The 15946-nt window shown below is 49.9% G+C and overlaps 1 protein-coding gene across 6 annotated transcripts in view; it reads left to right on the top strand.

Annotated features, from left to right (window-relative positions):
* The window catches only part of SNX8 (sorting nexin 8), a 69360-nt gene that overhangs the window by 39493 nt on the left and 13921 nt on the right, over positions 1 to 15946 (top strand). Inside the window, exon 1 of one of the 6 annotated variants that reach the window (XM_045048082.1) lies at positions 7577 to 7628. The exons of 4 other annotated variants lie outside the window; for them this stretch is intronic. In XM_045048082.1, the coding sequence (XP_044904017.1) occupies positions 7592 to 7628 (37 nt within the window). In that variant the 5' untranslated portion in view covers positions 7577 to 7591. Of the gene's footprint in view, positions 1 to 7576; positions 7629 to 15608; positions 15775 to 15946 lie in introns of those variants that run through there. One more of the 6 variants, XM_023246829.2, reaches the window with a different exon arrangement.

The following is a 15946-nucleotide window of genomic DNA, read 5'->3' as shown; positions in this document are numbered from 1 at the left end:
TCACGTCTGGTAAATGGGACCACGGTGCCTACTTGAAGGGTTTTCTAGGACTAAAGAGAGATGATGTAGAGGTTCCGCGAGTCCCCCACGCAAAGAGGTTTCGTTGGGAAGGGCCCTTGCCGGAATGGTGGTCGGCAACGCACGCGGCCGTCCAGATGGCCAGGTCCATCCCTGCCTTTGAATTTGTGGGTAGAGTGAGGGGTGGGAGACACCCTTTCTAAGGGCAGCTTCGGTTGTTCTCAGCATTCAGTGGCTGCTTCCAGTTCTGACGTGCAGCTTCGTAGCCACAGGGATGACCCGGACCCCAGGGGCCCACTGGAAGTTTCCGTGGCACCGACACCAGCTAGGCTTTTTTGCTTGTGCCAGGAACAGCCAGAGGGTTTCTCACGTAGATGATCTTCCCCCTTCTCGGTAGACGTCTTCGCTCAAGATCGCAGGCCGGCTGTGCTCCGGGCCCATTGCCGGCGCGGGAAAGTCGTTTGCACAAGAACTGGGGAGACGACAGGGAATTCGTAAAACATTTTTAACAGCCTTATTGAGCTCTAATCCACATACCACATAATTCTCCCATTTGAAGGACACAATTAACAGAATTGTGCAGCCACCGACATCATTTTAGAGCGTTCTCCTCTCCCCTGGAAGAAAGCCTACACCCACTGGTGGTCAGGTTCACGCTTCAGTCCCCTTTCCCCCTGGCCTGGGCAACTATTCCTCTCTGTAGATTTGCCTCTTCTGGAATGTCCTACAGGTCGAACCGCGCGTCCTGTGTCCTTCTGCGTCTGGCTGCTTTCGTTTTGCATCGCGTCGAGGGTCATCCGTGCTGTAGCACGTGCGCTGTTGCTTTTAACGGCCGAATAGTCTTCCGTTGTATTAAGACTCTGTATTTTACTTACCCCTTCATCACTTGGTGGACATTGGGCTGTTTCCACGTTTTGGCCATTATGAGCAATGCCGCTGTGAGTTCCCACACAAGTTTTGGTGTGGACGTGCTTGTCATTTCTCTTGGGTGATATACTGGCAGTGGAATTTAACCTTCTGAGGAGTTGCTGGACTGTTTTCCTGTAAGTACAAGGGCTCCCGTTTCTCCGTGTCCTCACCAACACTTGTTATTGCCTGTATTTTTTTTTAATTTTTAAAAAAGTTTTATTTATTTTGAGAGAGAGAGCATGAGTGGCAATGGGGCAGAGAGAGAGGGAGAGAGAGAATCCCAAGCAGTCTCTGCACTGCCCGCGTAGAGCCTGACGCAGGGCTCGAACTCACGAACCGTGAGATCACCGCCTGAGCCGAAACTAAGAGTCAGACGCTTAACCGACTGAGCCGCCCAGGCCCTGTGCTTGTCTTTTCGACTGTAGCCTTCCGTGTGGGTATGAAATGGAATCTCATTGTGGCTGGGCATCTTTTCACGTGCTCATTGGCTTTTCGTACATCTTTTGGTGAGAAATGTTTATTCACATCTTTTGCCCACTTTTATTAAATAAATTTTTTTTTAATGTTTATTTTTGAGAGAGAGAGAGAGAGGGTAGACAGAGAGGGAGACACAGAATCCGAAGCAGGCTCCAGGCTCTGAGCTGTCAGCACAGAGTCTGGTGCGAGGCTCAAACTCACAACCACGAGATCTTGACCTGAGCTGAAGTTGGATGCTTAACCAGCCGAGCGCCCCTCTTTGCCAATTTCTTAAAAAAATGTTTATTTTTTGGGGGGGGGGGTAGGGGAGAGGCAGAGAGAGAGGGAAAGGGAGGATCCCAAGCACACTTCTCTCCCTGTCAGTGCGGAGCCTGATGTGGGGTTCGATCTCACAATCTGAGATCATGATCTGAGCTGAAATCAAGAGTCAGACACTTAACGGAGCCAGCAGGCGCCTATCCTTTGCTCATTCTTAATTTTAATTTTATTATTTAAAAAAATTTTAACGTTTATTTATATTTGGGAGAGCGAGCATGCAGGCTTGAGAGGGGCAGGGGCAGAGAGAGGGAGACACAGAATCGTAAGCAGGCTCCAGGCTCCGAGCTGTCAGCACAGAGCCTGACGCGGGGCTCGAACTCACAAACTGCAAGATCATGACCTGAGCTGAAGTCGGATGCTTACCGACTGAGCCACCCAGGTGCCCCACTTTGCCTGTTTTTAAAATGAGATAATTTGTCTTTTTTTTTTTTAATTTGTATTTTCAGAATTTCTTTGTATATTTTGGACACAAGCCCCTAATCAGATCCATGATTCATCCGTATTTTCTGCCATTCTGTGGGCTGTCTTTTCGATGTCTCGATGATGTCTTGCAGCACGACGGTCTTTAATTTTGATGAAGTCCCGTTGACCTATTCTGTTTTTCTGTTGTCTGTATTTTTGGTGTCATGACTCATGACTTTGTCTAACCCAGGGCCACAAAGATATGTTTTTATATTTTCTGCCAAGTGTTTTGGAGTTTTAGCGCTTTTAACATGGACCTTTAGTTACCGCGTGTGGTGTGAGGGAGGGGATCTGGCTCATTCTTTGGCCCTTGGAAACCAGTTGTGCATGTGCTGTGTGCCATCCCCATGCCGGGCAGCGTCGGGGAGCCAGAGCTCCCTGAACCGGGCTGGGGTGAATGTTCTGGTGTGTGAGAAGCCCACGGACGAGACACTGAGGCAGGTCAGCGAGGAGGCGGAAGTTGGAGAGTAGCGAGGCTCGCTGGACTCGCGCTCGCACAGGGCTTAGCAAACACTTCACCGTTGCAGTAGTGTTTGAACTGAGATTTGGAGAGGATTCAGCTCAGAAATTCTCGGTGAAGAAGTTCCAGAGGACTTGGAGGGACCTGGAGAGGTGGTTTATTTTTACTTTGTTTCAAGGTAAAAACACTCAAACTGTTGCAGGAAGAGGAAAGCCTTTCTTTGTTGTGTTGGTTGACGAGCCAGATGGCGCGTTATGGCTTTAGTCGGGGGTTTTGCCTTACGTTCTTTTGGGGAAAAGTAGATATAGCTGTGGATTGGCCGAGGGGCTGTGGTGGAGGTGGGGAGCTGCCCCTGCTCAGGGCTCGCCCGGGGCGGCGGCATCGTTGAGAGCCTCCTCTGTGTTACCGGCTTTTGCCTCTGGCTGTGGTTCACCGAGGCACGGTTCCTGTCACCGGCAAGACCTTACTGGGATCTGTTGGTGCGGAATGGGCAAGAGGTTGTCACCCCGCCTGGGAAAGCATAGCAGGCCTTGGTGACTCTCTGTGGCTTTCCTGTCTGTGTGACTTTGGCGCCTTTCATGCAGTCGGCAAATGGTTTTACTGAGCACCTACTATGTGCTGGGGGCTCTTCTCGACTGTGGGGATCCTAAGCGTGGACAGAATAAGGAAGCCTCTTGTCCCGGAGTTGATGGTCTTATAGTGGGTGGTGGACACTCCTCGGACATAATGAGCCAGTGACCCATGTTAGCATGTGGGGGGCGGAGGGGATGCAGTTGGCACCGAGTACCTGCCGTGAGAAAGTGGTGTTTGAGCCACAGTTCAAAGGAGGTGAAGGAGTTGGTCTGCGGATAGTTGCGGAAAGGGCGTCCCCAGTACGAGGGCCCTGGAGCAGTGCCCAGGCTCTCACCGGCGGGTGCCTGCCAGGGCTGAAGAGAGGCGAGTGGAGGGGGCAGCAGGACATGCGTCTCCTGGCTGAGAAAGGAGAAAAGAACATTTTGGGGGGCAGTGGTGGATTTGAGGAAACTGCATTACGATCCCTTCCCCTCGGTGATTGCCGTTCTAATCGCAGGCGGGAAGGTCAAATTTTAGTTTTCTCTTTTTTAATGCTACTATGATACATCTTTATTTATTTTTTGGTACATCTTTTAGATTACCAAGATCACTGCAGTAACGCTCCAAAGAGGGTTTCTGAAGAAAGTCTTACTCAACATGTGTCTGTGTACAAAAGCCATCCAGGGAAGTGTCCATTAGCAGGAAATAATGTGGCAATTCTCTAGGAATTGATGCTAAGGATAGAGTAAAAAAACCCACAGCGGAATGTTTTGTGAATAGGGCTGTTCTTCACGCTGTTGACAATAGCAGGAAACATCTCATGGGAGAAGGGCTACGTGACGTTTAGTTGCATACCTGAGATGTGATGCAATCGTTACAGGTAACAGTACGTTTTTAGGAATACAGAACGGTTGTAAAGTAAGTGGAAAAAATTCAAGATGAAATTTTGACTTCGCGGCCACTGTGTTAGACACAGACCCTATCAAGTGGTGAGGGGGACACAGGGAAAACACTGGGTAGGGGGGCACTGCGTGAGGCAGCTGGGCCTCCTGCTGATGGCAGTGTGACGTGGGTCAGTCATTTTGGAAAACGGGAAATATTTGCTAAGCCGGACGTAAGAAATCCCAGGATCCAGGAACTTTAAGGAACATACCCAACAGAAGTGAGGGGTATGTGTCCACCAAAGGACGTGTGCTAAGTGTTCATAGCAGCACCGTGTGTAATAGGAAAACCCTGGGAACTACCCAGGTGTCCAGCAGCACGATCAATAGGTCGATCGTGGCCCGATCACGCAGCGGGGTCTGTAGCAATGACAGCTGCGTGCGGTGACATGTATGGGCCTTGCACGTTGTGCTGAGTGGAAGGAGTCAGAAACGGGAACTTATGGATTGATTCCGTGTATATGGTGTAACCACAGACAGAAATAATGCGTGGGTTAGAAGGTGGCTGGCACCGTTGGGGGGGGAGTGGCCGAAAGGGAGCGGTCGTGTGTCCCGTTTCTCTATGTGGGTGCTGCCCCGATGCTATGCCGGTTCATTGACTTGAACAGATTTGATAGGTACACTCTTCTGTTCTCGTGCTCTGTTACAGTATAAACCAGGAAAAAAAAAATGTGTCTGTTGTACATGACAAAATACAATACTTGCATGCACTTTACAGACACTTATGGACACGTGGAAAGCACAAAGACCTGCCTGGAATGGATATCCCTCCACTCTAGGACAGTGGTCACCTTCAAATAGGAAAGGGGGCCAGGGTGGGTGTGCATCTGTGACGTGTGTTTTGTATTTAAATTTTTTTTCAGAAAAAATATGATACAATGTTACGAAATCTCCATGGTAGATACACGGAATATAATATTTTCTGTACTTTTACGTCTGTTTGAAATGTTTCACGACGAAAACAAACGTAAGTGCATTTAAATGTATGTAGGAACACAGATTGAAGGGAAAACCATGTTCATGGTGATTATGTTGTGTGAATGGCTAAGGTTTTTGCGTTTACAGAAAATTTGAAAGAAATGTCGTGTACACACATGGAAACACACTTTGTATTTAAGAAACTGCCTGTGTGTCTGTTGATCCCTGTGCACGCGGAGAGCACGTGCAAAGTGAACACGATGTGTACAGATGGTGGGGGTGGGGGGTTTTCTGTATTTAAAAGCCTGGGCGGCTCAGTTGGTTGAGTGTCTGACTCTTGATTTCGGCTCAGGTCGTGATCTCACGGTTTGTGAGTTCAAGCCCTGTCCTGGGCTCTGTGCTGACGGCTCAGAGCCTGCTTCGGATTCTCTCTCTCTGTCTCTCTCTCTGCCCCTCTCTCCTGTGCTCGCTCTTTCTCTCCCTCGAAATAAATAAACGTTTCGAATAAGATAGCGTAATGGTACGTGAAACGTTCTTGAAAGAAAACTGCGTCTGAAGGGTAGCAAAACCGAGGCTGTGACAGCCTCTGTATGTTTGGGCTCGAGTTAGGGCCCATTCTTGAAGGACTGTGTGCTGCACACGGGTGTCCCTGGTGTTCCCTGGCCACCTGGCCACCGAGCTCTCTGTCGTGAGGCCATGGCCACCATGAGGACCTGGACAGTGTCGCTTCTGTTTCCTGGGAACAGCCGAATTTCAGAAGAACACAGTAGCTTAGAGCAGTTTTTGAGGGTGAGCCTGAGGAGGAGTGTCGCTGTTGAAAATCGAGGACTCCTGCTGGGTCCGTTCCCTGTAACTTTGGAGGAAGAGCCGTCACCTGGAACGCTGCTGTCGCTGCTGTCTCTGATGAGTGAGCAGAACAAGGTGGCAGCACATACGAACCCCTGGTCTGTGTCCGGTCTGGGCCGTGGGTCTAGGCGCGGCCCTGAGGTCCTTCTTCCGCTCGTCCTCTGACAGCGGTTCTCAGACTGGGGCCTCTGGACGCTTGTTGGAGACTCAGTCCCTACCCTAGACTCTGGGGGTTCAACCCAGCGATCCGAGTGTGTTTCTTTCTTTCTTTTTAAAAATTTTTTTGTAAATGTTTATTTTTGCAGAGAGTGAGACAGAGAGAGAGAGAGAGAGAGAGCGAGCGAGCATGAGTGGGGGAGGGGCAGAGAGAGAGGGACACAGAATGGGAAGCAGGCTCCAGGATCCGAGCTGTCAGTGCAGAACCTGATGCGGGGCTCGAGCTCACGAACCGTGAGCTGAAGTCACACGCTTAACTGACTGAGCCCCCCAGCCACCCCCGAGTGTGTTTCTTTAATTGTACAACATACGTGGCATAAAATGTTAACCATTTTCAGGTGTGCAGTTCTGTGGCATTAAGAACATGGACGTTATAGGGGCGCCTGGGTGGCGCAGTCGGTTAAGCGTCCGACTTCAGCCAGGTCACCATCTCGCGGTCCGTGAGTTCGAGCCCCGCGTCGGGCTCTGGGCTGATGGCTCAGAGCCTGGAGCCTGTTTCCGATTCTGTGTCTCCCTCTCTCTCTGCCCCTTCCCCGTTCATGCTCTGTCTCTCTCTGTCCCAAAAAAAAAAAAAAAAAAAAAAAAAAAGAACATGGACGTTATTGCACAGCCATCCCCACTGTCCCTCTCCAGAACTTTCTCATCTTCCCAAATTGAACCCCATTCAGTACTGACCTCCCTCCCTCTCCCCCAGCTCCTGATACCATCAGGTACTTTCTGTCCCCGTCAGTCTGACGACCCTGGGACCTCGTGGGAGTGGGTCCCAGTGCGTGTCCTCCCGTGTCCGTGAGTCTGACGACCCCGGGACCTCGTGGGAGCGGGTCCCAGTGCGTGTCCTCCCGTGTCCGTGAGTCTGACGACCCCGGGACCTCGTGGGAGCGGGTCCCAGTGCGTGTCCTCCCGTGTCCGTGAGTCTGACGACCCCGGGGCCTCGTGGGAGTGGGTCCCAGGGCGCGTCCTCCCGTGTCCGCGAGTCTGACGACCCCGGGGCCTCGTGGGAGTGGGATCCTACAGTGTCCGTCCTTCCGTGTGTGGTTTGTGTCACTCAGCCTCCCGCCCTCCGCGTTCATGCACGTGGCGGCCGGTGCCAGGATTTCCTTGCTTGTTAAGGCTGAGTGATAGTCCATCGTGTGGCCGGACCACACTGTGGTCGTCTGTCGGTGGACGCGTGGGTCGCTTCCACCTCTGGGCCGCCGGGAATCCTGCCGCCGCGAACGTGGGCGAGCGGGTGTCTCTTCGGGTCCTGCTTCCGGTTCTTCTGGGGATAGACCGGAAGCGGGATCGCTGGTCACGTGTGATTCTGTTTCGTGAGGACCTGCCCCGCCTTTTGCCTCAGCAGGGCACTGTCCGTCTCCGCCTCCGCGTCCAGGGCGTCCGGTCCCTCCGCGTCCTTGCCCACACTTACTTCCTGACTTTGGATACTAGCCATCATACCCCTCAGTGTCTGGTCAAGCCCAGCAGCGGACCCTGATGCATGTGCCGTCTCTTGCCGGTCCCCGTCCCACGTGCTGGTGAGCCAGCAGCCGAGGATGGCAGTAGGGACAGATCCGCGTGGTGGTAGAACCGTGAACTTGGAGGCCATCAGAACGCAACTTCCCGCCCACCGTGCTGCTAAACTCGGATGGCAGGAAGCTTCCTCCCTGGCTACCTTTGGAGGACACGTGACCTGCCATGGTCGAGAAAGCCCTTTACCCCCCCGGGGCTCTCTGCAAGCAGTGAGACCCCGGGGAGGGCCGAGCTTGGGCATAGTTGGGGTATCTGCGGGTGCTTGGTGCTGTTCCTCCATGGTGGGGCGGCTGGCCGGGCTGGGTGCCACCTCGTGTGTGTGTGCAGGGTCCCCTGGTCTGTGACTTCTGCGTTGGTCAGCATTTGCCGGGGCTTGCTTTCATGAAGTGAGGGTGTGCGTGACCGCATGCTCATTGGGCAACTCTTGTTGGTTTCCCGAAGCTTCGGCCTGTGGCGAGTGAGGAAGGGCCCCTGCTGCTGGGGGCTGTCCGGACACAGAGGGGCTGGACCTCTCCGGGGGCGTGCCCGTGGCAGGACTGCTGCCCAGAGGCTCTGATGGAAATATGGGGGGTGGGGGGGAAGGACAGTGGGCTTTGTGTGACGTTTCATTGCTTTTCGTTTGTGGATAGCTGGCTTGGAGAATCCCAGAATTTCGGAGCCGGACACGTTGAATGCTGCTCACTGACCGTTTCCCTGTGTGCGCTGCAGAGCGGCAGAGGCCCACGCCGGGGGTCCCGTGGCGCGCCGGTGGCTGGCTTGGGAGTGACGCCACTCCCCATCAGTGCCTGTTCCTTCAACACCTGCCAGGCTGTCTTACAGTCACCTGGAGCCAGCACATCTCTGTCGGGTAGCGAGGTGTCCCCCAGGATGGAGACTGGGCCTCATCCCTGCCACCCGTGGGGCCTCGCTCCGCGGGCCAGCCTGGATCACGGCCCCGAACACCTATTGCTACGGGCAGTTGGTTCTGCCTTTTAGTCCACAGATGCACGAAGGTGGTTCGGAGTGGAGCACGGTAATCCCGAAGGGAGGCAGGGGCTTACTCACTGATTTCTAGCAGGTAGTTACTTTGAGCTCTGGTGTCTCATTTCCCACAAGGGCCGCTGGGGCAGTGTGGAATCAGCCCGAGGCGCTGAGCCTCCGGGTCTGAGAGCCGCTTCCTTCCAGCTTCTCTCGGACTGTGAGTGGCATTTCAAGGCAAGGCTTTGAACTGGGTTCTGGGTTGAGTCCAAACCCCGTGGTTGAGCAGTTGTGTGTCAGAAGGGTCGGAGCCGAGAGGGAGCACCGCTAGAGAGGCCTCTGAGGGTTTGTTGCCGACGAGGGCCTGGCCCTGGGCAGGCAGCCTTACCCCTGCATTTTACTGGTGGTAAGTGGTTAGCTCGGAGGGGGTCGCTTGCCGGGCACACACTGCTAGGAAATGAGAGACTGGGTGTCAACACACACCCGTCTGAGGTCAAAACCCATCCTTTGTCTGGAGCCTTTCAGTATGGGGCCTCGCTGGCTCTCTCAGAAACTGTTACCTGTTGGGGCGGGGTGGGTGGGTGTGCAATTCCTTTTCCATCTGATAAGGGTATTAAGTCCTGTCAGTGAACTTGACATTTACTCCCACAGAAAACCAGACCCTTTCTCCCTGAATTTCTGCCCTTTCCACAGTGTGTGGTCTGTTGCATGACAGGTTAGCTGATCTGGAATGATCTGTTTTCCTTCTTAAACATTTCAAAAGACATATCCCAGTTTAGGAAACTGATACTTGGAATCATAGCTTTCTTGAGATTAAAACTTTTCCAGGGCCACCTGAGTGGCTCGGTCAGTTAAGCGTCTGACTTCGGCTCAGGTCCTGATCTCACGGCTCGTGGGTTCGAGCCCCACGTCGTGCTGTGTGCTGACAGCTCAGAGCCTGGATCCTGCTTCGGGTTCTGTGTCTCCCTCCCTCTTTGCCCCTCCCCTGGCTGCGCTTGCTCGCTCTCTCAAAAATAAATAAACATTAAAATTTTTTTTTTTTTGAAATTTCGACGAGAGGGGGCACGTGGGTGGCTTAGTTGGTTAGGTGTCCAGCTCTTGGTTTAGGCTCCAGTCATGATCTCACAGTTCGTGAGTTTGAGTCCTGCCATCAGGCTCTGTGCTGACAGCGTGGAGCCTGTTTGGGATTCTGTCTCCCCCTCCACCCTCTCTCCCTCTCTCTCTGCCCTTCCTCTGGTCACTCTTTCTCATTCAGAATAAATAAAATATATATATATATATAAAAAAGGAAAATAGCAGCTTGGACAACATGGTGACCCCGTTAACAAAAGTAACAATAAAATGTACCTTTTGGGTTCTGACTTTTAAATGTGTGTGTGTGTGTGTGTGTGTGTGTGTGTGTGTGTGTGTATTTCTTTCAAAGAGTGCGAGCGTGAGTGGGGGAGAAAGAGAGACAGAATGTCAAGCAGGCGCCATATTCAGCTTGGAGCCTGATGTAGGGCTTGATCCCACAACCCTGGGATCATGACCCGAGCTGAAATCAAGAGTTGGACGCTCAACTGACTGAGCCCCCCAGGCGCCCCTGGGTTCTGACTTGTAGATTCTCTTGTGGTCAGAGTTCAGGTTCTTCAGCAGCCTGTGGTCCTTTGGTAATCATTACTGAGCTAATATGTCTTAGATTAGCTTACTTGACCCATCAGGAAGAGAACAAAATCAGTACATGCTTGGTGCTTCCCACATTTTCTTTCCCTCATTACTTTTATCTTTCCTTTGTTATTACCTTGTTTTACATCAAATAGGTATTTTCTAGTGTACGGTTTAAATTCCCTTGTTTCGGTTACTATATTATTCCTGTTATTTTCTTAGTGATTGCCCTGGGAGTACACGTCAACATGTTAATGTGTAACAATCCTGCTTGGATTAGTACAAGTTTAATTTCAGTGGCGTGTAGAAATCTTGCTCCCTTACAGCTCCCTTCCTCTCCCCATTCTGTTATCAGCTGTGCAGATTGTTTCCATATAAACTGTACGCTCCTCAAAACAGATTTATGATGACTGCCTCATACGTTGTCTTTTAAGTCACCCAGAAAAACTTACGGATAAGTTTCTGCTGCCTTTCGTATTTACCAGTGCAGTTACCTTTACTGGCATTCTTTCTTTCCACACGTGGATTTGTCTCTCGGAAGGAACAACACGACTGCTAGTGCAGAAGTGAATTGGCTGCTTTTAGTCATCTGGGGTGTCTTATTTTCTCCTTCGGTTTGCAAGGATAGTTTTGCTGGTTGTAGAATTCTCGGTTGACCGTTCTGTCTTCTGGCACTTTGCATGTGCCATCGCACTGCCTTGCGGCCTCCGTGGCTTCTGAGAAGTGAGCTGTTCGTCTTGCCCGGTTGCTGATCTCCTGGTGCTTTCAAGAGTTTCTCTTGGTCTCTGGACACAGAATGGTGCAGTTTGAACCACGCAGTTGTGACCTGTCTAGTTGTGAATCTCCCTGACTTTATCTTGGGTGGGTTTTTTTGGGTTCCTGGATTTTGAAAATCAAATTTGGGAAAAATTTGGCAGTTCATTCTATTCTTCCTGATCCTCTCTCTTGGGCCGCTCATGTTGATGATGATGGTACGGCCGGTGGTGTTGGTACAGTCGGTTTTGTTGTTGGTGCAGTCGGTGATGTTGGTACAGGTTGCTGAGGGGCTGTTCGTTCTCCTTCATTCTGTTTTCTTTCTGTCCTCCACACCGGACAGTCTCAGCTGACCTGTCTTCAGGTTTGCTGATTCTTCCCTCTGCCCGCTCAGATCTGCTATTGAACCTTGCTTGTGAATTTTCCATTTTGTTTATTGAGCTTCTTGACTCCAGAATCTTTTCCCGCTCCTCTTGTACAACTTTGGTCTGTTTATCCATATTTTCTGTTGCTGGGACTGCTCTCCTCCTTTGCATTAGTTCTTTATTTTATTATTATTTTTAGTGTTTTTATTTATTTTTGAGAGACAGAGCATGAGCAGGGGAGGGGCAGAGAGAGAGACATAGAATCTGAAGCAGGATCCAGGCTCTCCTAAAGTCGGACGCTCAACCGACTGAGCCACCCAGGCGCCCCTCCTTCAGTTCTGTCGAATGAGTTCAATGCCTGGCCTTTCTTGGACAGTTTCTGGTGGTGGTTTTTCCCTGTGTTTGGCTGTACTGTCTTACTTCTTTGCGTGTCTTGTAAACTTCAGTTGTGAACCTGACAGTTTAAATAATATAACATGACAGCTCTGGGGAAATCACGTTTTCCTCGTTCCCCAAGGTGTTGCTGCCGACCATTGTAGATTTATTTAATGACCTCTCAGAACGAATTCTGTAAAGTTTCTCGTGTGAGTTGTGTGTGGCTGCTCTAACAAAGCAGCACACATGGGGTGGCTTGAAACAACAGGAACGTGTTGCCTCCCAGCCCTGGAGGCCCCACGTCTGAGATCCAGGCATGGGCAGGGCTGCACTCCCTCTGAACCCTGTAGGGGAGGGTCCTTCCTGCCTCTCCCAGCATGTGGTTGAGGCTGCCAAGGTGTTCTTGGTCTCTGGCCGTGTCCCTTCCGTCTCTGCCTCCGTTGCCATGTGCCCACCCCCGCGTGTCGGGTGCCTCTGGGTCTTTGTGTGGTCTTCCCTTTTCTTATGACAACTGCAGCCATACTGGAGGAAGGGCCTCCCTACTCCAGTATAACCTCAATTTCGCTAATTATTGCATCAATAAATGTGCCCGGGATTGCCACAGACCTTCAATTCCCAGTGTCCTCAAAGAGCTGGTTCTGACCATTTTTGCTTCTGTAGAAGAGAGGACTCTTCCATTTACTGATGTTGCCTTTTATATTTAAGGCATGTAGAATTGTCATTACCTGCCATACAATTCACTCATTTAAGGTGTACAATACAGCGTCGTTGGTGTGTTCACGGGGTCGTGCACCCATCGCCATGATCACCTGTGGAGCATTTTATCGTCTCCCCGAGAAACCCCCTATTTTCCAGTAGTCACTGCTCATTTCTCCAGGCGTTGCCCCCCCGCCCCCAGCTCCAGGCAGGCATCCGTTTGCTTTGTTTCTGTAGGTTTGCCTCTTCTGGAGATTTCCTGTGGACGGACTCATCCCCTGCATGGATTAGTTGACTTCCCCTGAGGTTTTCAAGGTTTACCCATCTTGTAGTGTGAACCTGTTCTTCATTCCTTTCCACGGCGGAAGGAGTCTGTTGTATGGATGAACCACTTTTATTTATCCCCTCACCGTTGATGGGTGCTTGGGGTTCTCCACTCCTTGGCTCTCACACCTGGTGCTGCTGTGGGCATTTGTCTCCAGGTCTCTGTGTGGGCACACGTTTTCATCTGGCTTGGGTGTATTTCCAGGAGGGGAGCTGCCGGGTCATATAGCGGCTCTGCCTCTGACACCGAGGAAGTGGCCGACTGTTTTTGCCTCGCGTAAGCCTCTGCCAGCATGAGCGAGACTTTTCTGCACCCTTGCCAATGCTCACTGGTCTTTTTTTTTTTTCTTCAATTAGAGCCGTCACAGTGGGTGGTATCTCACTGTGGCTGTGATTTGCATTTCCGTGCCGGTTAATGGTGTTGAGAATCTTTTTATGTGCTTACTGGCCACTGGTATGTCTTTGGAGGGATGTGTATGCAAATGCTTTGCCCATTTTAAAATTGGGTTATTTTTTTCTCTGTCTCTCTCTTTTTTTTTCTAGTGCGTTGTAAGAGTTCTTTGTATATTTCAGATACCAGTACCTTCTCAGATACATGATTTGCACATCTTTTCTCTGATAAAAATGTTCTTTCTCCATTACCTTTTAACTTGATTATTTCCTGTTTTTCCACATATTCTGTGCTCTAGTTACCTAAGACTTTGCTTTCCCCCCAGACATGCTACCTTTCACTCGTGAAAGTGTAGTAAATATCAGTAAATAGTCATTCAGCCAGCTTTCCTTCAGTGCCCTTCTCTAAGTGCCAGGCTCCCCCACAGCCAGCATGCATCCAGAGCAAAGCTGAGGGCGTCTGTGTCCCCCGAGTTCGTGTCCTGGTGCTGTGTCTGGGCCCCCTGGCTCATTACCTGGGTGTTATTAAAGTTAAGTCACGGTGTATTCCAGTTCGCCCTGAAGTTTGGATCCTCATAGATTGTGCCCGGCAGTGGGAACACTTGGTAGCCACGAGCTAAATGGGTACTGCTCAGCCGTGTCTCTGTGTTGTTCGTCACTCACTTGAGTGAGTACTTGAGACACGCGTGCTGTCTTGTTGACCCAGGGTATGTGTGGTCCCTGGAGACTGGGTCAGCGCAGTTCTAAGGCCACCAGAATAGTTTCACATGGAAAGGGGCTGGGTTTTAGGATGGGAGAACAGGTACTGTCTGAAGCTGTGGTCTCCACATTTTGGCCATTAAGATATTGGGGACTCTTGATGTACACATACCTCATACACATATATACACACGTACACACATTCGTGCAATATACGCACACCATGTACGTATATGGTCGTGCACGCGCTCACTACTCACACTTTTATACACACACTTGCAAATACACACCTGTACACATGTACACCCCTGTATATACACATACATACTCATGTACATGTGCATTGATACATATACAGACTCATGTACGTATATACTCATACACACTAATGTTCACATACATACACACCCATGTACACACACACATGCTTATATACAGACACTCGCACATACACTTGAACACATGTACATCCCCCCATCTACACATACACACTCGTGCACATGTGCATTGATACACATACATACCCATGTACACATACACAGTAGTGTATACACACGTACACACACATGTACGTACCCCCCCATATACACATAAACTCACACACTCAAGTTCACATACATACATACCCACGTACATATATACTCTTACACGCACACACTCAGGTATATACACACACTTGCACACACATTTATACACATGTACACACACTTGTATACACATATACTCGTGTACATATATTCACCCACTCGCATACACACATACACATTTGCACATGTAATACGCATGCAAATATATGCACACATATCTATACACACATGTTTTAGTAAGTTACATGCACGCACTACTCTAATATTATGTTACATGTGTTATGATATCACAAGAATATAAGTTTGAAAAGAAGGGAACAAAATGCAAATAGAATTATTAATATTTTCTTCTTGCGCCCTGGTGGATTGTTTTGACCCTAGGATACGTGTCCTCACTTGGGAGCTTACTGCTTGTAGAGCACATAATATTTAATTTTCGTGTGGAATTTTTATGAGGCCCTTGGGGTTCCCAAGTAAGCATTAAGGCCTTAGTTTATTTTTTTTCTTAAGCTTTAAGGTCAATTAAAAGCAGCTACGTTTTAAATTCTAAAATGCTGAGTAATTTCAGAGATGAAAGTAATCTGGCCATTAATTCTGTTTAGAATGTAAACCAGAATCTTAAAGTGTTATTTTAAGAAGTAAATCATGAAAAAGCGAAATAACCACGTTGTAGAAAATTTTGAAAAAGAAAAAAATGTACACTTTGTTGTGGTTATTTATAGCAATAGCAACGTTGATCAGACTCTGACCCCCTCTCCCGCTATGGGACACCTTTATTATGTATGTGGCGTATGTACGTATACATATATTTTAACATTTGTCTTGAGAGAGCACGAGAGCATGCGTGCTTGGGCAGGGGAGGGCAGAGAGAGGGAGAGAGAATCTCAAGCAGACTCACACTCAGCACAGAGCCCGACGTAGGGCTTGATCCCATGACCCTGGGATCATAACCTGAGCCGAGACTGAGTCGGACCGTCCACCAACTGAGCCTCCCAGGAGCCCCTATTACAGGTTTTAACCGAAAAGAACTCTTTTACTTTCAAACTCTATACTAAAAGCCAAACTGACTTTTTCCTGTGACTTCCGTGTTTTTTAGCCTGTAATCTCTCGGACCTGTGTTTTGCTGCCTTGTGAGTGATGTGTAAGGACGCTGAGGTTTGAGGGCCTAATTCTTTGACTTGTGTGATCAGGAACCGTGGCGCTAAGCAAGATGTGGGTTTTTACCTACGTGGAATTGGAATCATTGCTCTGGCACGTGACGTCATGCGTGTTCACTGTGGAAACAGTGGGAGAGAGAAATTCTACGGCTCTTAGTTTTAACCTCCTTTTCGACTCTAGAGAAAAGGAGGGCTCTTTTGCACGTAACTTGTGAATAGTTCACTTTCTTCTATTCCCAGGTTGAAAACTAGATCTGACTGGTCCTGGAAAGGGGGGTGTGTCTGCTGATTCACGAGCGGGTGGGCGCCTCATGGCGTGGGGACTTTTCGGGGCACAAGCTCCGCGGCCTGAATGAACGGGGGTGATGTGGCCACG

Source organism: Felis catus, chromosome E3, assembly GCF_018350175.1.
Source record: "Felis catus isolate Fca126 chromosome E3, F.catus_Fca126_mat1.0, whole genome shotgun sequence".
Classification (NCBI taxonomy): domain Eukaryota; kingdom Metazoa; phylum Chordata; class Mammalia; order Carnivora; family Felidae; genus Felis; species Felis catus.
Note: the sequence above shows the minus strand (reverse complement) of the source record. Positions and strands in the feature narration are given on the sequence as shown.